Source organism: Manihot esculenta, chromosome 15, assembly GCF_001659605.2.
Source record: "Manihot esculenta cultivar AM560-2 chromosome 15, M.esculenta_v8, whole genome shotgun sequence".
NCBI classification, from domain to species: Eukaryota; Viridiplantae; Streptophyta; class Magnoliopsida; order Malpighiales; family Euphorbiaceae; genus Manihot; species Manihot esculenta.
Genome location: NC_035175.2, coordinates 8488740 through 8513369, shown reverse-complemented (window position 1 = coordinate 8513369; position 24630 = coordinate 8488740). Strand labels below are relative to the sequence as shown.

The following is a 24630-nucleotide window of genomic DNA, read 5'->3' as shown; positions in this document are numbered from 1 at the left end:
AAAATAAAGACAAAATGTCCATTAAATTTAAGTCACTAATTTTTATTTTTGGTCGAAATAGGCGTTTGAACTATTAAAATTAATCGAATAAAATCTTTAAAGTTTAAAAAATATATTAAATATGACTTTACTGATTTAGATATTTTTTCAATGAGCTTATATTATCTATTTATTTCTCAACATGATAATTAAAATCACGTTTTATTCAATAATAATCAAATTAGTGATATTTAATTAAAATTGTTTTCATTATCATGGATGATAAATAGTTAATAATATTAAATCAATAATAATATTTAATGATATTTAATTAAAATTAATAATATTTATAAAAATAATTAGAAAAATGTATGAATTAGTACCATTTCGTATATTTGATATTAATTTTTAACATTTAACTTATAAAAAGAAATGAATGCCAAAAAAAAAACTAACTTCTGCTAAACACTTTCAAATACTATTTAAAAAATTTAAAGTATAAATTTAATAATTAAAAGAGAAATAATAAAAAAGAAATTTATATTAAAAGAGGGTGGAATAGAGAAAAAAAATATATTTTTATTAATACGAAAATGTGCAAGTGAAAAATGCTCATATCAAATATGTAGAGATTTCATGAGGACCAAGGAAATCTCCAGAGTAGAATATCGGCTACAGGGACGCCATAAAAGTTTAGGGTTAGAAGCTTTTAAGGGAATAAAGACTTGATAATTTCCAACTGACAAAAAAGAAAAAAGAAAAATTCCAATGGAAAACTAGAATGATTGTGTAAAGCAGGCCGTGTAGGAAAATAAAAAAATCATAATTTGCAAACTAATATTTCTTCTTCAGCAATAACATCTTCTTAACATCAAAGACTGAATACATACTATAGAAAATTCATGCATGTCCGGTGTTCAATACAAAAATTTTGAACTCCCCTATGCATCTGAAAGTTTTTACTTAGACCTTGGGATGCAGACAATAAAATTATTAAATGTGCACACCTTTCTAATCAAAGTTATCTTTAGTCTGGGACTCTCCTTGAACCTCAGTTAAAACAGCTTCATCCATCTGATATTGTCTAACAGCAAAAGGGAATGGAGGTGTATCTACAGAAAGAGCACCTTCTAATACCTTAACCACTTCAACAATAGAAGGTCGTCGAAATGGTTGATTTTGCATACACCACAAAGCTATCCTTGTTACTCTTGCCATTCCTTCAGAATCCATGCAATCCTCCAAGTTCAGTTTTTCATTCATACTGTCAGCTAAACGTTGCAGGCTGTCACTCGAAATATCTCTTTTACATGTCACAATTTGCAACAGCATCTCCCCAAACATGTAGATATCTATCTCTGATGTCGACTCTGAGGAGGAAGCTGCCTCCTTTTGGAGTAAGCTTCTAAGTCCAAAATCAGTGAGCTTAGGGACCAACTTCTCATCAAGCAATACATTTTCGAGCTTCAAGTTCCCATGAGCTACACATACCTGACACTCTGAGTGCAAATAAGCAAGGGCTCGTGCAACTCCAAGAGCAATGTCAAACCTTTGCTGCCAATTCCCATCATTCTGAACTTGCTGCATGTTGAACAGCCAATTATCCAGAGAGCCATTGGGAACATATTCATATAATAAAAACCTGTGACTTGCCTCAAAACAGAAGCCGTTTAATGACACAAGATTCCGATGGTGCATTCCCCCTAACATAGAGACTGTCATTCGGAAATCCTTCTCATTTACACTTGCATCATTCACCTTCTTAGCAATAAATGGCCTTTTGTTGGGAAGTACACCCTTATAAATAGTGGGGCCGAGTTGATCTGCAAAATTGCCAGTTAGCTCTTTTATCTCCTTAAAAGATAACCTGATAAGTACACTGTAATGAGCATTCATCTGATCATCCTTGCTAAAGGGAATTCTTGCCTGAGCCTTAATTTTCTGTCTACGGTACATAAACCAAAACACAAACATCTCAAGCGTTAGAAAACTTGAGACTGTTACCAAAACTATGAAAGCAATAGCTCCAACAAACTTCTTGTTGTCACCTTCATGGTCAATGAATCCTTTAGACAGTGAAAAGATTGACTTGGGGTTAAAGTAAGGATCAGATTGTTGAGTCAAAACAGCCTGAGGGACCAAACACACTTTTAAGAATGAAGTAGCAGGAATAGAAGGGTTCCTATATCCACTAATAAAGCTAGTTCGTTTGAGGGTACATATACCTGAACCATCATTTTTTGAAGTTGCTGCAATGCAGGTAGGGTCATTAGAGCAGTATCCTTTGCAATCTTTCTCATTTAGCATCATAGCAACATCTTGAGGTGGATAAAGCCCATATAAAACTGACTGCTTCATGTCCACCATGCTTGTATTCATCTTGCAGTTGCTCAAATCCACCATCTTCTTGCATTTTAAACCACCAGAATCCATTGTAACAGAGGAAGCTCCCCAGTTTGATGAATCCTGGTAAAGACAATCGCAGACAGGTCCCGTTGATTTAAATCTGCAAAAGCCATACAAACCACAAGAACCAAACACATCACATTGGTTCCCAACTGCTTGCCATGTAATTTTCCATTCATGAAGCACGTGGTCCCATGAATATATCCTCAAGTTACCATCATAATCCATCCTAAGGTGCCTCAATGTCACAGAAGGGTCTTTGAAATCATTGCTTGATGTCGACCAAATAGTTCTATTAGTAGCATCTTTAAGCCCCAAAAATCCATCAGCATCAAATCTTGCTTCCATAATATTGCTAGAGAAGCTTAAATGAGTCCTCCAATATGTCACATTGTTCTCCCACACAAGGGCAAGCTCTCCAGAGCGCTGAATCACAAAGGTATAGTAGCTAGAAATTGAATTCATTGAAGGAGCTCTCAGTGTTTGTGGAAAATGCAGAGTCTGGCCAGGAAGGAGAGTGCTTGTTGGGCTATGAAAACTTTCCCACAGCACTCTATCTCCATTACCCACAAGAACTAAGTTCCCATTATCTAAAAGAGTAGCCTTTTTAACACCTAAATTAGAAGTACTACTACTCCAAACAATTAAACCACTGGGATTTTCAAACAAAATCAGTCCCCCATCCATGGAAAGCCTGATTGTAGAGTTCATAGACACTCTAAGTCCACCACCAATAGCCCATACAGGCATATTTACAGTTTTATCGCCTAAATTATACCTGACACCCACAAGAAATCCATCATCATCTTTCTGACAACACTCCAAGAATCCAAATGCAAAGACCCCATTTTGAGACACCCAAGTCCTAGTTCTATCAAACCCAGAAATCTCAAAACCAAGAGGCACAGATACCAAAGCAAGCTCATCACAAAAGCCACAAGAAACAAAACACAGAGACACAACAACAGCCAGAACAGAGCTAAACGGGAATCGGTGTGGCTTACCTTGAAAATGCTTGATTGGTATCTCAAAATACGGCTCTCTAGTCGAAGCCACACACATTTTAGCGGCACAAACTTAGAACGCAGTCTCCCAAGGTCGCAGCAGGTAGCTACTCAGGTGGATTACAAGTGAATGAATTTGAATCTTGGATAGTCATCATGGACCTACAGCTTTTTGTGGACTTTTGGAGATTTCTGTAGCCTTTCTTTGTCACCATATGTTTGGTTTGCTGATTTGCTTTGCTTCTTTTGGGTTTCTTTTTTATTTTTAATTTTCCTTTTCCAATGAACAATTATCGTGGGCTTTCAATTCAGGCCCCTGGGTGTCATTGTAATGGGCTAGCAGGGGTGGGAATTTGGGCTTCAAAAGCCTTAAACCCTTGTTTGGATTATATTCTATTTTAACAGAATCTCTTAAATGGGATTATTTTTGCAAGTATGCAAAGCTTTTTGGAATTAATATTGAGCAGGGCGACCCTAATTTTGAAGAACAATTTAAATTTCTCAAAGAACAAAAAAAGGGGAAAAAGGAAAAAATCACTACATATGATCTCAGAAAACTAGTGCAAGCACATCAAGTCCTTGGTAAACCCGCTGGAAATTGAGTTCTGATGCTAATGAGTGTAGACAGCACTTGGGTTATGCCAATTCTCTCATCAGGAACTCCAACACAGCATTCCACGGCCAATCCCAAAATGGATGATATACAGTCTTTCTTATCTGGAAATTTTTCTTCCTCTGTCAGCAAATTAGCATCTGCTACTTCAGCTACTGCATCAGGTAATGCTACTTGTATATTTTGTTTCAAGCTCATTCCTCCACCAAACATGTCATCTGTGGGCTTCTTTCTCGTAAATGTTTCCATCAACAGTATTCCAAAGCTATAAACATCTCCTTTTGTTGAAACAATACCTTCCGATCCATACTCTGCATATCAGATTGAAATATATCATTAAGTTGAAAGCACACAGTATAGGATTACACAAAAAGAACAAAAGTTTCTAGAAATTACCAGGTGCCATATACCCAATAGTGGCCAATGTTCTTGTCTGTGTCATAAAATCTCCTTCACCCAAGAGCTTGGCGATGCCAAAATCAGCTACATGAGCAACCATATTTGCATCTAGCAGGACATTGCTAGGCTTCAAATCACAATGAATAATAGGTCTAGAGAAGCCATGATGAAGATATTCCAATGCTGATGCAACATCTATCATTATGTCTAGCCTTTGATGGATATCCAAAAAATAGTTATGGGAGTACAACAGATTCTCCAAGCTCCCATTTGGCATGTAATCCAATACCAATGCTTTGAAGTCATGGTTAGAGCAACAACTTATAATTTTGACAAGATTTCGATGGCGGATATTGCTCATTACCTCACATTCTGCATCAAAACTCTTGAATGCTCCTTCTCGTTGCAAATTGAAAACCTTTATAGCAACATCTATCCCATCTGCAAGTATTCCTTTGTATACAGTTCCAGAACCCCCTGTACCAAGTATGTTGCTATCACAAAATCCATTTGTAGCTTTTTTAAGTTCGTGGAAGGATATTCTTTTCCATGTTGCCACAATCACAGGATCTGGATCAGCCGCAGTTTCCAAGTTAGTTTTTGCCTTCCTAAATCTTAGTGAGACAAGTATGACAATTATTGTCAATATGATAGCAGGAAGAATATATAGAAGCACTTTCTTGGAGGCAGTTTTGGATTTTCCCTGAGAACTTATTTTGCATGGTGTCAATTGCAACAAGGGAGAACCACAGAGTGCATCATTTCCCAAAAATGACAGAGCTGAAAAGTTTACGAAAGTTCCTGCTGTGGGAACTTCTCCTTCCAATTTGTTGAAAGACAGGTTTAGATATTTGAGATACTTGACTCCCTCTAGGGACTTGGGGATTGTCCCTGACAAGCTGTTATTGGACAAATCCAATGATTCCAGGCTTATCAAGTTTCCAAATGATTTGGGAATAGCACCTTCAAAATTGTTGTGTCTTAAGGAGAGTTTCGCCAGGCTCTGGAGGCCTCCAAGGGAATCTGGGATGGTACCGGATAAGTGATTACTTGATAAGTCTACTTGTGTAACAACCTTCAAATTTCCAATACTTAGTGACAGGTGGCCACTAAGTGAATTTGATGACAATGTCAAAATCAAGATATCTTTTAGGTTCCACAAGGTAGAGGGTATTGTTGAAATAAAATTGTTGGAATCTAACTGCAGAGATCTTAGAGTACTAATATCACCAAGGCAAGCTGGTAGAGTACCAGAAAGGTTGTTTCGACTCAGAAGCAATTCCCCCAAGCTACTCAGTTGGCAAATATCATTTGGCAATGAACCATTCAACTTATTCCTTTGAGCATATAAAACTTGGAGCTTCTGCAATCTACCAATTGTAGCTGGAAGAGATCCCACCAATTCATTGTTTAGCAGAAGCAAGGTTGTGAGGTTGCTCATATGACCAATTTCTCTTGGTATGCTACCTTTGATTTTACAACTTTCCACATTGAAATATCGTAAAGCAGAGAAATTACCAATAGAAGTAGGAAGAGTGCCATTAAGTGGATTGCCTAATAAAACTAGTCTCGTTAATCCTTTGCAGTTTGCCAAAGAAGAGAGAAACCTCAATTCAGGAGTTGAAGATTCACCAGTGAAACTATTTAAGGCTAGATTGAGGCGTCGCAGATTCCTCAAGTTACCAAGAGTGGTAGGAATAGGTCCAGACAAGGAGTTTGAGCTCATTTCAGCTATGTTGAGCTTGGAAGCATTAGAAAAGGATGCAGGAAGTGGTCCACTAAGCCGATTCCTAGTAACATAAATTTCCTCCAGATTAGCAGCGTCGCCAAAGTTCGACGGAAGTTCGCCTGAGAAGCGATTTACATTTAACAGCAGGAATCGTACACTTGTTATATTGAATAAAGAAGATGGGATGGTGCCTGAAAAGTTATTATAGCGGACTACGAAGGAATAAAGTTTGGTGAGTTTACCAATCTCACTTGGTATTGGACCTGCAAAATCGAGACTTCATCAAAATTGAGATCCTAAGAAAGCTGAAGTTATTTTCCTAGAATCTTAAAATTCAATGACCATGGATGAAATGAACACCAATTGCAGCGAGTTATATATCATACCTGATAAGTAATCATTTGCACCGAGAGATAAGAGGAGCAACGAAGTACAATTAAATAGACTTTTCGGAATTAATCCTGCAAATTGAAAACAAAAAATAAATCATATTTCTAGCTTTTCAATGGGTGGGTTTATATGAAATATTGCTGTTTATTTCTAACTTTAAATTAAAAAATAATTTTATAGAATTGATCAACTTCAACCAAAAACAAAAACGGAACCTGAGAGGTAATTGTCACGCAACACAAGCTGCTCAACCAAGAGAAGAGAACCAAGTTCCTCTGGTATTTCTCCTGCAAAGCCAAAATTGTTCAGAATTTCTTGAAATTCTATAATCAAATGGTGCTACGTAGAATCATGAAGTTTATAAAAGCATTGACATATAAATGGTACCTGTCAAATTATTGAAGCCCAAATAAAGCTCCTGAACCCGTGTCAAATTTCCAAGACTTCTTGGGATATTTCCTGTGAAATAGTTACTATTCAGATACAGACGAAGCAGCTCGCTACATTGCCCTATACTTGAAGGAATCTGGCCAACCAGCTTATTGTGATGAACAATCAGTCTCTGAAGATTTGGAAGATTTTTGCACATATCATCTGGGAGACTACCAGATATCACATTGTTCGCCAGATCGATAGTTTTCAAAGAAGAAATGTTGAAAATGGTCCATGGCAATGAACCTGAAATCTTCTTGTTTCCATTCAAGTTGAGCGTCTCCAGGTTGACTAAATTGCCAATTTCCTCAGAAATATTTCCTTGTAGATTATTGTTCATTATCTGCAAATTTTTCAGCGTCGAAATGTTGAACAAGGAAGGTGGAATGGTGCCTAAGAATCTGTTGTCATCCAGATATAATTCTTCAAGTATTGGCAATGAGCCGAGCCATGATGGGATCTCTTGGTTGAAGTTGTTTGATGCGAAGTTGATGTATCTCAGTCGAGGAAGATGAACCAGCTCCGTCGGCAGAGGGCCATGGAAACTATTGTTGGCGAGAGTTATCTCGGAAAGGAAAGAAAGGTTCCCTATTTGTGGAGGGATAGAACCTGTAAGACCCATGAGAGAGAGATTCAGAGCTGTGACCCTGGAGTTGGCAGTGAGGCCACAGGAGACGCCAATCCAGCTGCATACAGAAGTATTGGTTGACCAGTTGGTAGCCAAATAATTGAGAGGGTCGAGAGTGATATGCTGTTTGAGTGCAAGAAGAGCATCTCGATCGGAGCTGATATCGAGTGTTGCTGCAGAAGCTGAGCAAGAGAAGAAAATGTGAAGTGATAAAGCTGCAATGCTAAAGAGAAAACAACTTCTCGCCATTAATTTTTGTGTAATTCCAAGATCGTTTTGATTAGAATGAAGGCAAAATTTATAGAGATGTAGTTGTCAAAGTTGATGGGCCGCCGCAAGGATGGTGTGCAAGTGTATGATTCAATTATTCATATCTTTTCAATCATCAAAATAAGTGAAAAATGAATAACAATAAAAAATTTATCAATATGATAATCCTAGTCAAAGTTAAGATTTCCTTTAAACATTAATGAAGAGTAATTATTAGCTCTCATGAGATTGTAGGTAGCTTAGTTTTCTTTAGATTGAAGAATTCATTTTGAATTTGGCTTTTTGACCTAGAACTTCTTGAAATAGAAAATCGTTAGAATAAAAGCAATTTGTCCAACAAGTGTATTATTTTTTGTTATTTATAATTCATAATGACTTTTCAAATTTTATCATATAGAATCACCAAGTGTGGGCATGTTGTCCTCATCATGTACTGATGTCTTTTGTTCTTACTGACTAATTTCATTATTTAAGGCAACTTGCTAGCTGGTTCACCTTCCCTGCAAAAACCAGCAACTTGTCCTGCAACTTCTTGTATTCAATGGGCCAAATCCTTGTCTATCAATGTCTAAATCAAATGCTCCTATTATTTTCATTTTTTTTATTGCATTCCAATAATAATAATAGAGGAAAGAGACTTTTTAATACGTAAATTCTTAATATATAGTTAGCTTTATAATTGTTCTTAATTTTATTATTTCAGTGTAAGAAGAGCCTGTTGATCTGTGTGGAGCTAGAATGTTGCTGCCGAAGCTGACCAACACAAGATGTGAATCAGTAATGCTACAATTTTAATGCCATAGAGAAAACAAGCTATTGTTATTTATGAGTGAGGTTTATAGTTGATGTTTTTTTTTAAAAAAAAAAAAAAAAGAAAGAAAGTTCAAAAAACAACAAAAAGATAACTAAAATTAGTAGTTTGAAAAGAAAAAAAAACCAGAAAATTCGCAGCAAGTGATCAGAAAATTGGCGGAGTGCATGGGCATGTAATATTCTGGGAAGAGAGACTGAAGGTTCCGTAATTCTTAATATGAGGATTGATAATGGAAACACCACAACACAATGCATATGCACATTAGGAAATTCAATTTTATGGGAAAGTATAAAAAAATGTTATTTAATTTTGTAGTTTAATTTGTATATTAAAATAGTATTTAGTATCACACTATTAATAAAAAATGATAAATTTTCAAACAGGACATGTAAAATATAAATTGATAATTAATTCTTTTAATATTTAAAATATATATATATAAAAAGTATTATATATTTTTTAGTAATGATTTAATCAATAAAAAGTATGTTTATATATAGATGTGAATGCCCATTAAACAATCTACGAGTTGACCTTAAAAAATCATCACTATTTAATTAAAATACTTTTATATTTTATAAAATTAAAATTTTCAACCTTTTGTCAAATAAAATTTTCTTAAATATTTATAATGTGTTATTTATATAATTTAATTATATATATTATTTAATTTATATACTTTAAAATATTTATACTACTTAATTTTATTTAACTGAAATTCAAACAAGTTTGATTTTATAAAATAACTAAATAAATAGAGATGAATAAATAATTTTTTTATCCATCAATAAGTTAGTACAATTATAGGGAAATGATGGGTCACCTGAAGAAGACAAATGGGAACGGTCAATTGGTTATCACGGGTGGCTCTAAAAGTCAAATAAATTGACTTATTACATTCCCAACTATAAAAATTATAGCATCACTATCACTTGTGCTCACAGATTTAGGCACAGTAATAAATTATTTAATTAAATTTAAACGATTTTAAATTTTATTTTTTTAATTTTCGATTTATATTTAAAAAAAATTATAATATGGCTTATTAAATAGATTAGCAACATATATATAAAAATTTAATAACTAATATTTAAATTATTTTTTTAAATACCTATAAAAGAAAATCATCTTAATACAATCGTAATCAAAATGGAAAAAAAAAAAAAACCCAAAAAGGTATAGTTCTTGTAATTACCATGCCATCAGGCAAAAGAAAAAAAATATGAAGAAAAGCAACTGGTTCACCTACCAAATATAGAAATGGCAACTTGTATTTGTCCTCCAAATTAATCTACCTATCTGTCATTTTCATTTCTGTTGTCGTAATTATCAAAATCACTTTCTTTAGTTAGTTAACTAATTTTTATGAAAAACTAATGTATAAAGGAATTTTTTTTTTACTACAATTTTAAATAACGTTTTTCTTTATTTAAAAAAAAAAATACATATGTTGGTGAATGTGTATTTAAAAATTGTAACGTTGTGTTTGGATTCGTAGATTTTAATTTATGAATTTAAGCTTGAATCAAATATTCTTGTTTGGAAAATTAAACATTGTAGAAATATTTTATTAAACATCTAGGATCTATTTTAAATTTTAAATTTTAAATTTTAAATTAATTTTTTTATTGGAATTTGAATTCAAATTCTAAATTTTAAATTTAAGTCTATGAATCAAAATACAACCTAAAGTTTATCTAAATAAAGTTAAAACCAATTTCTATTGTATGTCGGCAAAGCTGCATCTAGATTAACTATAATTAGTTAATGATTAAATTTTGTATAATTGATTAAGATTAAGCAATTGCTCATAATCATCTTAAGTTAACATCGTTATATGCTGATTTTTTAATTCTTGGTATGAATGATTTTAAAAGAAAAGAATTTAAATAAATTTTTGTAAAATTATTCATGATTTTATCTCCATACATTATGAAAAATTTTTAAATTAAAAATTAGATAAAATGTTAATTTATTAAATATTGTATTAAAATTATAAAATTAATGAAAGGATAAATTAATATATTTTTTAAAACGTTTTATTTTTTTAAAATTGAAGAATTAAACAACATGATAAATGGTTTTTGGGTTGTAAGGCCCATGTATCTTTCTTCATTATCAATGCAATATGGTGCTCAAAAAGAAAAGATTTTTGAAGAAAGTTTTTTTTTTTTTTTTAATGTGTTGAAATACACAGTGGTCATGATCTAAATATTTTTGTTGCCTTCAACTTCAAACAATTCACTAGTTGGGTATTAACTTAGACTTTTGACTATTCAAATGGAACTAGAATTTCTGGAATACTATAAAAATGATGTTGCTGCAATATCCAATTCCCCAAGAAAACATGAAAGAACATCTTCTTTTGTATTAAGGGGTTTCCAGACCCCAAAAGATTTTACAAGTTTCATCTCACGATGTACAATGAGAAGAAGAAAAATGTATAAAATTACTTTAACAAGGTAGGGAAAAAAGAAAAAAAAAGGAAAGAATGAGAATGAATCCTGTATTATCTTCTATATTCACCAAAAAAAGAATAAATCAATTAGAAACTAATTCTCATTAATGGCTGCAGGCACTGATGTCCTACCCGCATAAGGACTGTGTTCTAGAGAGGGGAAGGCTTCTATGCATCAGATTTCCCTTCTCAAGCATTCCTAGATCAATGGTTGCTGCTGCTTCTCCACAAAATCCAGTTGGCGTGCAGACCTTTTGGCTGAAAGCACTGATACTGTTTGACTGGAAAATTCTCCTTGGAGACAAGTTTACTTGCTCCAAAGCTCGGAACTGGAGCCCTGAGGGATAGTCCCTAACACAGCCTATTCGCGGCCCTGCTCCTGTTGTCCATTTGCAGGATAACTGTCTGCCCAACTGAAATGACTTTGTTCCCTTCTTTGAATTAATCCTCTGGACGATTGCTTCTCTTGGAATCTCTTCCACATCATTTTCCTCATCTTCATCAAACTTTTTCTTTGGAACCTTGTCACCCTTTTCTGTAAATACTCTTTCATCTGCAGATTCATTACCATCTTTTACCAGAGGGTCTATAGACACATTGTTGGCACTTGGTCCAGCAGTTGGCTTTTCAGTCTCTAAACTGTCAAACAATTCATCCCTCTTTGGAATTTCAAGACTGGTTAACTTCCTACTGAAGTTGAGTAGCCGTCCTGGCTTCTGTTCTTCCAATACCACAGAAGCCTCATCTTCCATCAAATCAGTTCTCTCTGGTGTCAACTTTTCAGCATTGGTGTCTTCAATCTCAAAGTTATTCACAGTTTCGATCAGTTCCTCTTCAGATGAGTGGTTTCTAATATGTCTAAAGCTTCTTAGCTTATCAAGCAAGCCTGCTTCCTCATCCACTGGATTTGTCTGAAATATCAAAAAATAGAAATATCATCATCATATGATCTTCTAGTTTTAATGTCTGATATCAGAGTGCTTTTTATTTCTTACCTTTACATCAGTGAGATCCACATTGTTTTCTTGGAGGAATGAAAGGAAGTCCTGAAAATTTTCTTCAGTAGGACGATAATGTCCACTGTGAGGCCAAACTGCCTGTTCAAACAACAGAAAAAAACATCAATGTTAACACACCATTAAAATCTGAGGACTTCTAAAATCACTAGGAAATGGCTACTATACTGTATAATCGCAATGAACTATCAAGTTGTAGCTATACCTTAAGAATTCCACTTTCGATTATTAATCTACCAGCAGCAGTTGCGACTCCTCCAGCCAAGAAGCTAGAATGCTGGAATCTACCTTTCTTTTTCTTACCAACATACAAGCTCTTAGATGTACTAAGGACAAAAATCCACTTGGCATCTGTGGTGGTCTGAAGGAGATCCCCTGTCTGCTTGTAAATGAACTTCCCATCCTCCACAACAACTTCATAGGCCTTCCTTTCCATCTGCAGTGGTAAATATGTCCCTCAGATAGACATTCAAGTTAAATAAAAATAAAGAGTCAACACATAAAAGTATATGAAAGCTCACCGGCCCAAGATACTTGATGCACTGTTGTTGAAGTTTTGATCGAGGACATTTGTCAATAATATTTACTTCCTTGCCTTCTCCTATATCTAACCTGCATTTCAGAGACAACGTCTGTATGTTCAACTTTAAATCCATGATGTGCAGCCAAAATTTCAATTGCTGAAGGAAGAAACTTTAGATTAAGGAAATTACCAGTAAAAGAAAGGTTCTCTACTCTTAGAATGAAGCCATTTTACATAATAGAAGTGTAGGTTATGTCCATATCGATGTCGTGGATCAATCTGTTAATTTTTTCCCCACAGAAGACAACATAGATTCGGGTTAGCAAGAGTGAATAGAGAATAACAAACTATAAAACTTTATTTGCATAAAAATTCTTTAATCCCATTTACCGCTTCAAGCCAGTGTTGTAAAGCAAGCTTTTGAGCTTTGTCATTTTTTGATAAACCTTTCCCGACCTTGGCAGCTCTTGTTCTTGCTCTTGACCAACGCGAAATGGCAGTTTCATGTTTCTCAATATCAAAGAATGATATTGAACTGTGCTTGAGCTCAGCAAAATCCAAAAGTTTCCACCTATAAAAACAAATAATTGCATTTAGACATGATAAAACAACACTAAAGTTTCACTGAAAAAAAAAAAAAAGTTAAAGTATTTGCATTTCATTAGATACATACCAGCTCTGCTCAACAAGAACTGCACAATCTGCAAGCTTTCTCCTGGTTCTGAAGCTTTTATACACCTTCTGCAATTTTACAGCTGCTTGGTGTTTGGAATTGGTGGGATAAAGAATTGGTGCTTTTTGGACTGTTTCTACGTCACTATACGAGTTTTGGGATTTATCATCCTCAGCTTTGCTATTTGTACTAACTAATGTAACTGCAGCGACCTTTTCTTTGTCCAATGAAGGATCTTTACCAGACATCCTATTTTCCAATTGTCCCCCATTAAAGCTAACAGATCTTTCCACTATGATTTTCCCAGAACCCAAAGATCTCAATATCTTGGGCTCCAAATCTTCTTTACCAAAATTAACTGATAGCGGAGATATTTTCTCTTCATCATCTCCTAAGAAAACAGATTTCGTAGTAACAAATTCCAAGGCTTTCTCCAAATCACTGTATTCAGCAAACAAGCAGGAATAAGAAATTCCCATTCAAGAAATGGTTTGTAGTGACCTATATGATCCGGATACCTGCGGGAAAAAAGAAGAAGAAATGTTGAATCTGACGCCCATTGATGAATTAACATAATAAATACTTCTATGAAAGAACTACTCAAGCTATTGTCGTTACAAGTACAGAACGAAAGAAAATGTATAAACTTTCCTCATATCAGTTTCAGATTGCAAGTTACGAGTACAACATCTAAGTGCGAGGATACAATTTGATAATGCAGAGAAAAAAGGTCCAGAAATCTCCAAAACCATGGATTAATGAGTAAAGCAAAATAATCCTGAATCTAACCAATTTTCTGCAGGGATAGCATTCAACTAGAACCCAGTCCAGCAAAGAAAACCCATTACCGTGCAACTTAAAATTTTCAAATTCTACATGAACTAATTGCAGACCATTCAGTTATCAACTGCAAACAAACCCATTACAAAGAGAAGATCTACAAAACCCACAATAGCAAAAATATTTCAAATGTAATAAAGACCCAACGAGAGAAACAGGATCAATATAGAACAAGCATTTAAGAAACATCCAAACAAGAGAAAGAAAAGCAATAAATGGAATCAAAATATTACCTTGACTTTTTAAGATTCCACCCAATAAAGGAGATAGAATGTACTATGGGAAATGAAAATCCGGGTTTGAAGTTGCAGAGTGATTTTCACCTTTTTGTCCCCTTGAGTTTATGTTCTGTTTAGCGAGTTTGAGGCTTTCAACACAAAAACTACCGTTGCTTACCCAGTCTTGAATGAGCTATATATAGAAAGAAGATGACACTGAAAGTGAGAGGCTTTAGCGAGAGAGATAGAGAGGAAAAAAAAAAACAAATGTGTTTCCAATTTCCAACCACGTGGAGTAGACTGGTGGTGTCCGGTGGGAGGCTTCATCTGCTAAACTGTAATTTGAATTTTCTTTTTCCATTATTTTTTAGCTTTGTTTTCTTCTTGTACTCCTAATAACAAAAAGCTTTTGTGCTTTCGCCATCCAAAGTTGAAAAAAATTCTTTTATCTCGTAACCTTTTTATGATTATGGCATAAAATAATTTATATTTAAAAAATATATGAAATATATTTTTTTTAAAAATATCGATTATGATATTTATAAAAAATATTAAATAAAAAAAATTTTCAGATGACTGTGACTAACATTTCTTTTAAATAAATTATCATGTAATATAAGATTAAAATGGGAAAATATGACATAAAAGAAGTGTTTTCCAAGTAAAGTGATGAGAAAGAGTGTCTGATTTTCTTAGAACGATCCTGATTGACCAGTGCTTCTCAAGTCACTGCAATCACAAACACGACATTGAATTTGACTTGTTCACCATAGCCATTGCTTGTGTCAATTAGAGTATACCTAGATTAGCTTAACTTCCAAGCTTCTCTTTAATACTAGTCATACTATTTTTCAAATTAAACCAGCTAGCTAATTTACAATTATTTTTTATTTTATGAATTTTTAACGTTTAAAATATTTAATTTACTGTAAACTTTTTTATTCTCAAATATAAAACAGATGGATCTTCGTTAAGTTTGGTTTTGGCTGGTGACGTATTTGCAAACGTGGTGTCGTTTTGAATGTGTATTATATGACTGAGTCGTTGAAATTTTTATTTATTAATACTTCTACGGAACATGAAAGCTCAAAAGTCAGTGAAATTTCCATGGGTTCTTCGCAGAGACCCACAAGTTGACTTCAATATCCTTGGAGGATTTTTTGGCTTTTGATAGGTTAATAACAACAAAAAAATTTTAATAAAGTGTACTTGTCTCTATCTTAATTAATTTTTTCCACATTTTTTTAATAAAAAATTAAAGCTTTTATGCAAATTTCGTGGTGGCATTTAATTAAATATTGTATATATTATCTGTCAAAAATAATATTATTATATATGCACAAGTGATGTGTTGATTATAATTTAAGAGGATTTTTCATTGAATTGTGGTATGAGACAATTTATGGTATACTTGCTTTCTGCCCCACTAAATAAATATCCATTTTTAGTGGTCTATGATAATTTCCTCCAATTATTAATACAATTAATTCACAACCATCATTCATATATATATATATGGAAATTATTTTCATTGAATTATTTAAAATAATAATAATAGATTAAATAAATAAATAAAAGCAAATCATGCTGGAACAATATCAACCAATGAAGAGTAACATAAAACAATAAACTATATTTAATTATTATTAATTTGTCGGAAAGTAGAGTACAGCAAATTAGCTAAGAAACATCATATTCCTGATGTCGAAATAAGGAATTCTGGATTTGGTAAATTGACATTTGTGCTCAGCTCACAGACATGCACTCGCTAGAAAAAAAAAATGGAGTAATAATTTCAAATAGATTACCTTCATAACAGTACATTTGACGATTGTTGCTTTGTTTGGTGTTTGAATAAAAAAAAATCAATTATCTTTACTTGAGTACAGAAAATAGCTATAAACGTTAGAAGTATGAACGCAATCTAAATGGCAACACATATTGAAGAATTGTGTTTTGTTATTGGGCAACGTGTGCGTGTTAAATTATATTGTGATAAAAATTAAGAAGAACAATTCCTCGTCCCTACTACAGTTGTTTTTGTTTGAATCATAACAAGTCAAACCCTATTTTTCTAAGAATTCAGAAATTTAGACACTGATGTAGAACTGCATGCATGGAGTATCGATTAGCGTACAAGTTCAAATATTCCAGGTGTTAATCTTTTATTGAATCACGTTGTTCTGCTTTGGTTTGATCCTTGCATTATTAGGCACCTCTATTACTAGGCAGAAGCTGTTTCTATAAACCATAACTAGGGAGATACCTGATATTTTAGGCTAAACTGAATCACGTTTTCCTAATTCTAAATAATTAATCTTGGGTCTCCTCATAGTTTGGAGTTATTAATTATAATGATTTCCAAATAATTAATTTTCACGATTTTAACCTGGACATTCGGTTTTTGATTGTTGGGTTGCATGAACATGATTAGACCTCTAATTACATAAACCAAATCTTAATTATATGAAAATGTAATTTTTTTTTATTTTAGTGATATGAGATTAAAAAAAATAGGGTTTTAGTCTATCTTAGTAAGTTTAATTTAAATAATTCACTTTTTTTTTATTCATTTTTTTTTATTTTTTAATAATGCACGTAACCACTACTATATTACAGTATTATTTGTCGTTATCATACATAATCGTATGTATGAGCATATTTACTTTCTCATCATCGTCAAGTGACCATTTAATTTATTTTTGGCGCTCGTACTGATAGAATCGTGATATAACTGAAATTTATTCTCACTCTCTATCACGTCAGATGAGTTGAATCTCTTTTTTATGAGTTCAGACCTCGATCTGCTCTACCTGCTCGATAATGGACTGGATTGCATGTTAATTGATCAGTTTATGTAGTAAACTTTGATAGATTTTAGATTTAATTCTTCTGTAAATTTTTTATTACGGTATGAATGTCTGCGATAGTGTTTATCAATTACTTTTACAAATGTATACTTACATATCATGTTTTGTAAAATTACCAGTTTTACATGGATCTCATTGTAACTACCAATCCATTTGTACATGGCATTAGTTAAGTTTTTTTGTTATTATTAACTACTACTATTATTTAGAAAAAGGAAACTAGAGGAAGCAGGACAGGCGGAAACGGATAGAATGACCGTGAAAGCACAGACGTGAAGCACGAGAGCGTATTAAAGAATGCCAGCTGTGAGAATTTAACTGTGAAGACTCAGCGCACCAAACCACACCCAAAAACGCGGTTATGCGGCACCGACTACACTTCTTCCAGTATGAGTGCGACGTAAAGGACCATCGACCAGCCAAAAATTTAAAAAAAAAAAAAAAAGAAACAGTCAGCTACTTATTTTTCTACTATTATTTTACTTACCAAAACTCCTACTTTCCATTTCATGTTGACGTTTGCTGGATTCGACTTTCGGCCACTTTTTTATTTTTAAATCCAGTTCTGACTTTATGAGCCGTCGACATGTGTTATTAACAATTTGGCAACCAAGGCTCAGTCTGTATATGAATTAACCTCAAATTTTAAATCTCATCCGTGTAAAAATTAAAAAAAAAACTTTATGAATACTTCTGCACAACCCATATCTCAAGATTTTTATTTTTTTTTTAATATTGTGTATGTAAATACTGTATATCCTAGCATAAAAAGTTATTAGAAGACAGGAAATCTTAGAAGAAACAGAATGAGATCTCCATTTTGGTTCCCAAGGCAAGAATGATTCTGGCGGTGGTCACAAATTGAGAATTCTTCACTAAGCTTTTAAGCAATTCAACTATTTTGTAACATAGCAATTCAAAGATTTAATAATATTTAATTATAAACGTCCATGTCCGTGCATGGCAATTCCTTTTTTTTCCTTTTCGAAGATGGCAATTCATAGTCAAGAGATTTGGAGAAGAACGTGTCAAGCAAGATACAGTCAATTTTGAAAATATCAAACAGAGTAAAACAATAATTCTTTAGATTGACAAAACATTTCCTCATTGTCTTGTGAATTGCTAACACAACAATCCCAAAATCCATTTTATATTTCCTCTTATTCAAATGGTAAAATAAAATTTTCAAGTATTTTAATGTGAAATTGACTATAGTTTTTCTTGTACGTATTATCTGGGGTTTAAGCAAAATATATCCTCTTTTTTTTAAAAATCATTACATGATGTTAAATATTCGATCTGTAAGCCAAAATAAAAAAAGTTTGTTTTTATACTAATTAACAAGCACACCAACAGTTTGAAAAATTGTTTATGTGAAACATTTGTGCAACATCAACTTGAATGCCTGGTGCTTGTCTCTCTAGTATCAGTGGGATGCCAAAACATACACCTAAAAACAATCAATTGAACAAAACACAAACATGTTTGCTGTACTTTATTGATTTAATTTATGCTAATTATAAATATTAATGATAATGTTGTCTAATTATTTAATTATAACTCAATCGGAGTTGGGGAAAACTCAACACTGATTTAGAAGAAAAAGGTTCAATAATTTAATTCCTAGACAAACTGATGCAGCTACATGTTGCATGCACCATACTATGTAGGTGTTTCTTGTAATTAACCTACTTATATATAATAAAATAAAAAGAATTGGAAGGGTATAGTCCCTCCGAGTCCAAACCATCCACTGCAAGGCTTTGGCCTCCCTAACGATCCAACAAGTTTTTTCTGGCCAATAACAGCCCAAGAACTGTTTTTCTTCTTTTTTCCCCTGTCAAAACAAACCTGAAAATTTATTTTAAACTTGATATATATAATAAATTAAATTAAAATAAAACCTGTCAGGATTAAACATCCCACCGTTTAAAATCTTTTATTAGACTTCCCAGAAAATTATTATTTTTTTAATGTTTAATTTTGGGATTGTTATAAAATTATTAATTTTTACTATTGTTTTTAGTAATGTGAAATAATTAGTGAAAAAAAAATATAAAAAGATTTTGCTAAAGAAAAAGGATTTTTTTAAATATTTTAAATAAAATGGAAACGATGATATTATTTAAGGAATTTCAATTTATGTTATCTTTATTTTATTATTGTCCTTATTATTCTACTAATAGCAACATAATAATATAAATTTTCCATTAAGAGATAATACGCAATGAAATAAAATATGAGTGCTTAATTAAATTTTTTTAAATATTATTAATTTTATATATATAATTTAAAACTATATAATTTCATTATTATTTATAAAAATAAATATTCTTATAATTTTTATTCACTTTAATTTTTTTTATATATATTTTTATTAAATTATTAATTATAATTATTTTAAAAATATTAAATATAAAAATATATTTTGAGAGATTTTTTAAAAATAAAATAAAATAAAAATAATTAATTTATATATTATTATAATATAAAAAATAAATATTAATATTGAGACAATTAATAAAAAATAAAAAAATTGTAGAATAAAAAATTAAAATTTTGCGCTAATTTCCTAGTTGAATACTAATTCACACCGTTATTACCTAAATTTTTTCCGAGTTTTTATTTTTACTCGCATTGGTCGCGCGTCGTGCTCAGACAGGTTCATACATTCCTTTACCCAATTTATTCAACGGACACTCACTGCGTAGAGCCGCCTGCTTCTACTTCTGAAAACCCTAATTCGCCGGTTCTCTCTCTGTCGAGGTTTCTTCTGCTCTCTACGACTCTTCATATATATTTATAACGTTATTTTCCTGATTCAGTTTCACTCACAGGTAAAAATTTCGTCCAAATGAGAGGAAGGAGCTATAGCCCATCGCCACCAAGGGGCTATGGTAGAAGGGGCCGCAGCCCTAGCCCTAGAGGACGTTATGGTGGTGGTGGTCGCGGTGGTAGGGATCTTCCTACTAGCCTCCTAGTGCGTAATCTCCGCCATGATTGCAGGTTTCTATTTCCTTTTCTGTACTTGTTTTCATTTACGTCCACGCTGACACTGTACTCGTTCTAATGCGAGAACGTCCCTTGTGCGAGGATGTTGAGAAGATCAGATTAATCGAGTATGGCTAAAATAAAGATTGTTATGTGTATTTGTTCATTGATGCGCAGCAATTATGTGGATCTTGCTATTTTGTAATGTATTTCGATTTTTTTTTTGTTTAGGATGCACAAAGTGGTTTTTACCCTTAAATTCGTTGCTATACCTGGTTTCACTAGAGCAAGCTGCAAGAATTGCACAGCAAGAATAGTGTGTAGATGTAGTGATGCAGTCTTATTTTCTTTCCGTCTCCACCTGTGATTGCATCTAGCCTTTAACCCTCTTTTTGCATGATTTATTTGCAAGAAAAGAGTTCAAATGAATTCTTATAAAATCATGCATGCAAGATTAAGACATTCAACTCCTGTAAATGTACAACTGTATTAGTCTATGGAGAATCAATGATGTGTAGATATGATTTCTCTTGTATGCATATTGTTCATATTGATAGTAAAATTTTGTAGTAATGAGATAGGTTAAACTGTGCAAGTTCTACGCTGTGGTAAACTTACCATGATTGATTGCTAAAATCCCTCTCCCAATATATATGTATAGCTTTGGAAGAAATTCAGGTGTGTCTAAAAATATATTTTCCCCATATGAGGTATTGCTGAAAAAATCCCTGGCCATTAAAATCATGATCTGAAACATTGGTCAGTATCAATCCACCTTTCTTTTACTTTTAAGCTTGTTTATATGAATCATCTACCCTTCGCCTTGGAGACGCACACAGTTGTTCACACATACACACAAGGTAGAAGCCTGCAAAATAGTTTTCTTCCATGCATATGAGAATAAAATCAGTTGGTTTTGTTTGGTTTACTATACTTCTCAGAATGTACTCTTGTTATATTGTTGATCTCATGAAATTTACATTGTGCAATTTGCAAAAAGGTTCCCAGAAAAGTGTCCTTTTGTTCTTTTCCCTTTAACAAGTAATATATTAAAATTACCATGGAAAAAATTTAGGTACGTCTTGGGACTAAATTACTTTTTCTCCATTTGAGGTAATTCTGAAATTTTGCTTAATGGAATAAAAATGGCACTTTATTTTGAATGATATATTCTGGTAAAACATTGAGGAGCCTGAAATGTTATTAAGTTATACTGTGTTTTCTAAGGATAAAACATGTTGGCATGTCACAATGCTTTCAATCAGAATTTTGCTGCAATTTGCAGGCCTGAAGACCTCCGCAGGCCTTTTGAACAATTTGGTGCTCTCAAGGACATTTACTTACCAAGGGATTATTATACTGGGTGAGCATGTCTCTGCTAAATATAGATGTCTACGAATGTCTAAAAAATGTGACATTAATTTATTCTTTTCTTTCCTTAAATGGGAGATTTCATTTTACTTGTGAATTGTGATTATATAGTGGTTGTTTCATGAAGTCAATACAGTTATATTTTTAAAATTTTTTATAAAATGGCACAAGTGATATGAAAGCTATTTTCTTCATATTGTTCCTTTTATTTTCTCGTCTGATTGAGAAAGTAGCAAGTTTGACTCATCAGTTTCTTACTACTTTAATTGTCAATTTTCTTTTAATTTTTTTGAAAAATAAAATGTAATTTTGGGCATGTGTTTTGAAATTTCTACCAAGCAGGCCCACCAAACTCACTTGTCCCTTCCAATTTATGTTATTATCTTGGGAGATTCTCTTCATAATTTATACTCATGTAATTAAAAGCTGGGCGTGTTAATTGAAGTTCTTGAGATTTAACAGTGAAATTAAAGTTATGAAGACATCATTCAAGTAAATAGAGTTCTTTTGGAGATGATGTTATTGGTAGTGACGATTGGAAGGAAGTGGGTTTGAATACATTGTGAAGATGTTCCAAGTCTTGAAGAATTTCAAGTCATCTTTAAACTGACACTTGCAAGGTCAGCAGCCAAGTGCTTGCTTTCTCATGCTTATCATGACCTTGGGATTCTGTTGGTAAATTTCATTGGCAAAAGGTTTATGGCGTGCATTATCCGTGCCTCCCTAGTTGCAGTTGAGCCATTTAACATTTTTCTTGTTTCTTTTACTGTGTTTGTTGTAGGGAACCTCGTGGTTTTGGTTTTGTTCAATATTCAGATCCTCATGATGCTGCTGAGGCAAAACATCATATGGATGGTAGGGTTCTCCTTGGTCGGGAATTGACAGTTGTGTTTGCAGAGGAGAATAGGAAGAAGCCAGCTGATATGAGGGCTAGGGAGCGAGGGAGGTAGAAATCACCTTTTATTTGTTTTGCTTGCTATATGTAATATACAATTATACAGTGCTGAAAATACACAAGTGCCTCTGAATACTTTTTAGACAGTCGACAAGAAGAATAGTTGTTTAGAAAAATTATGCCAATAAGAAAATAAGGTCCTGAATATCAAATCTATGGAGTGTCTAGATTGAGTGTGGCTTAGTTTTGGAAAGAAGACGCTGTTAGTTTCTTAATTGTTTTCTGAAATGTGTTTGCCTGTCTTGCAGTTAACGTGTTCTAATTTTTTTTGGAATAATAGTTTTAGAGATTCTGGTAGATCTATATTGTGTTGATTTGCCACATTCAATGAAGCATAACATTTATTTAAAGTTTTTTATCATAAGATTTCAATAACTGCATGTATGATTTTTCTAATGCTTTCAGTTTGTTGTAGGGGTCGATTTCGTGATCGAAGGAGATCTCCACCACGTTATTCTCGCTCTCCTCGCTATTCTCATTCCCCACCACCACGCAATGCAAGATCTCGGTCTATCAGTCATGAATATTATTCCCCTCCTGGAAGACGCCATTACTCAAGGTATGTGAATGTAACTTTTCAGTTACCATTTTTTATTTTTCAGTATTCTCATTTAAAGCTACCAAAACTCCTAGTCTCTTATAAATTTATTAGAAGCGAGAACTGCTTTGAGTTTTCCTGAAAAGGCAATTGCATTTAGCGGCTATTCAATTTTACCCCGAGTTATTCTTTTAGATGGATGCATTACTCTGGATCAGTTTTCTGTCCTAAGTTCAGTGTTTCTACTGGAATAATTTTTTCCTTGTTGAAGTGACGTATGAAGCTTTTTGTTTCTGTTTTGTGTCTTTTCCCTGTTGCTTTTGCCTCTGGTTTTTGCTTGAGCTGAAGCCTGAAAAAATTTTCTAATTGGATCAAATCATCTCAAATCCTGGGACTATTTTTTACTTATATATCTGCCATATAAATTGCTTTATCTGTTATAGAATTTGCTTTCAGAAAGCAATCGCGTGAAGCTTCTCCATATAGCTTGCAAAACACCAGATTTGTTGTTTTTAGGTTTCAAGCTTTTATATGTTGCTTGTAAATATTCTTGATTTCTTAGGTCTATATCTCTACATCACATTATCATATTGTTCCCAATAAAGTGGCACATTTATATGTGATCCTTCAGCTGTCCCTCTTCATTTTGAAATCAGCTTTTGCATGTCATTAATAGCTTTGATACTGGACATTTTTGCTGCTGAATTTCATTATGCTTTGTCTCATTCACTCTCCCTATCTGGTAATATACTTGTGTGGTTATTTGCTCTGAGGCAGATCTGTGTCACCACAAGAGAAGAGGTATAGTCGAGAGAGGTCATATTCTCGTTCAAGGAGCCGCAGTAGAACTCCAAACAGGGGTCAAAGCCAGAGCCCAAGAAGCAGAAGTCGGAGTGCTAATAGAAGCAGAAGTCGCAGCCCAAATCACGATGAATACCCTAGGGAATCAAATGGGGTTAGGTCTCCTAGTCAGTAAGCTAATGGGAAGGGACAACTGTAATGTTACTTGTGTTCCGGATCATGTTCTTTGCATTGATGCGGGTGATCTAGGTTTTGTTGTTTGTTGTTATTAACTTCTATAGGATGCTCGTCTTTTGTTATTGCAGTGAATGCGTGGGAAGAATTTGTTGGCTTAGCGATAGTTATTGTCATATATTTTTGTCTAGCAGAATCAGTTAATATTAAACTCTTGGTTGCTATGTAATTTTGTTGGGCGGTTTTATGACGATTTCTTTGCTGAAAGTGTTTCATATCCACTTTAATTGACGCTGAATCTAGGGATTATTTTCAGCCCGTTCCGATGCTTCTGCAAATTTTACAGAAGGGAATTTAAGATGCTGTGTAAATATGGTATCTATGTTTTTTTTGGTAATTTAATTTGGTTTGCAGAGGGCAAACAGGGTCATGCAAAAAGCTGGATGACGCTTTTGATGTTTTGCACCGCTTTCTAAGTGAACATCGAGGGCTGCACTTTACTTGATATAGTTTTTTAAATATGTGAATATATTTTATA

At 33.3% G+C, this 24630-nt stretch overlaps 3 protein-coding genes across 3 annotated transcripts; 1 reads left to right on the top strand and 2 right to left on the bottom strand.

The window, feature by feature from the left end:
- Positions 1-990: 990 nt before the first annotated feature.
- On the bottom strand, positions 991-7956 carry LOC110601988 (LRR receptor-like serine/threonine-protein kinase FLS2). Its single transcript, XM_021739418.2, has 6 exons — positions 6908-7956; positions 6736-6807; positions 6517-6591; positions 4399-6393; positions 3967-4313; positions 991-3462 (listed from the first exon to the last, which is right to left on the bottom strand). The coding sequence occupies exons 1-6, from the start codon at positions 7827-7829 to the stop codon at positions 991-993; spliced, it is 5883 nt and encodes a 1960-aa protein (XP_021595110.1). The 5' UTR covers positions 7830-7956.
- A 3056-nt stretch (positions 7957-11012) lies between these two features.
- LOC110601085 (IQ domain-containing protein IQM2) lies at positions 11013-14773 on the bottom strand. The gene is made up of 8 exons (XM_021738095.2): positions 14408-14773; positions 13335-13852; positions 13052-13232; positions 12852-12940; positions 12660-12750; positions 12344-12574; positions 12118-12219; positions 11013-12033 (listed from the first exon to the last, which is right to left on the bottom strand). Exons 2-8 carry the CDS (start codon positions 13811-13813, stop codon positions 11251-11253), a joined length of 1956 nt encoding a protein of 651 aa, XP_021593787.1. The 5' UTR covers positions 13814-13852; positions 14408-14773; the 3' UTR covers positions 11013-11250.
- Positions 14774-19892: 5119 nt separating this feature from the next.
- Positions 19893-24359, top strand: LOC110602223 (serine/arginine-rich SC35-like splicing factor SCL33). The gene is made up of 6 exons (XM_021739685.2): positions 19893-20028; positions 20100-20268; positions 21539-21616; positions 22406-22570; positions 22995-23138; positions 23895-24359. Exons 2-6 carry the CDS (start codon positions 20117-20119, stop codon positions 24091-24093), a joined length of 738 nt encoding a protein of 245 aa, XP_021595377.1. The 5' UTR covers positions 19893-20028; positions 20100-20116; the 3' UTR covers positions 24094-24359.
- The last annotated feature ends 271 nt before the right edge of the window (positions 24360-24630 follow it).

What these genes read in the sequence shown, in the direction of transcription:
- LOC110601988 (XM_021739418.2), bottom strand. Translation starts at nt 7,829, where the DNA reads ATGGCGAGAAGTTGTTTTCTCTTTAGCATTGCAGCTTTATCACTTCAC. An exon ending in GCGTGACAATTACCTCTCAG is followed by an intron (nt 6,592 to 6,735) that starts GTTCCGTTTTTG and finishes TTCAATTTGCAG; the next exon opens with GATTAATTCCGAAAAGTCTA. An exon ending in TATTGGGTATATGGCACCTG is followed by an intron (nt 4,314 to 4,398) that starts GTAATTTCTAGA and finishes TCTGATATGCAG; the next exon opens with AGTATGGATCGGAAGGTATT.
- LOC110602223 (XM_021739685.2), top strand. Translation starts at nt 20,117, where the DNA reads ATGAGAGGAAGGAGCTATAGCCCATCGCCACCAAGGGGCTATGGTAGA. An exon ending in AATCTCCGCCATGATTGCAG is followed by an intron (nt 20,269 to 21,538) that starts GTTTCTATTTCC and finishes TGCAATTTGCAG; the next exon opens with GCCTGAAGACCTCCGCAGGC. An exon ending in CCAAGGGATTATTATACTGG is followed by an intron (nt 21,617 to 22,405) that starts GTGAGCATGTCT and finishes TGTTTGTTGTAG; the next exon opens with GGAACCTCGTGGTTTTGGTT.
- LOC110601085 (XM_021738095.2), bottom strand. Translation starts at nt 13,813, where the DNA reads ATGGGAATTTCTTATTCCTGCTTGTTTGCTGAATACAGTGATTTGGAG. An exon ending in GTTCTTGTTGAGCAGAGCTG is followed by an intron (nt 13,233 to 13,334) that starts GTATGTATCTAA and finishes TTGTTTTTATAG; the next exon opens with GTGGAAACTTTTGGATTTTG. An exon ending in GCATCAAGTATCTTGGGCCG is followed by an intron (nt 12,575 to 12,659) that starts GTGAGCTTTCAT and finishes TTACCACTGCAG; the next exon opens with ATGGAAAGGAAGGCCTATGA.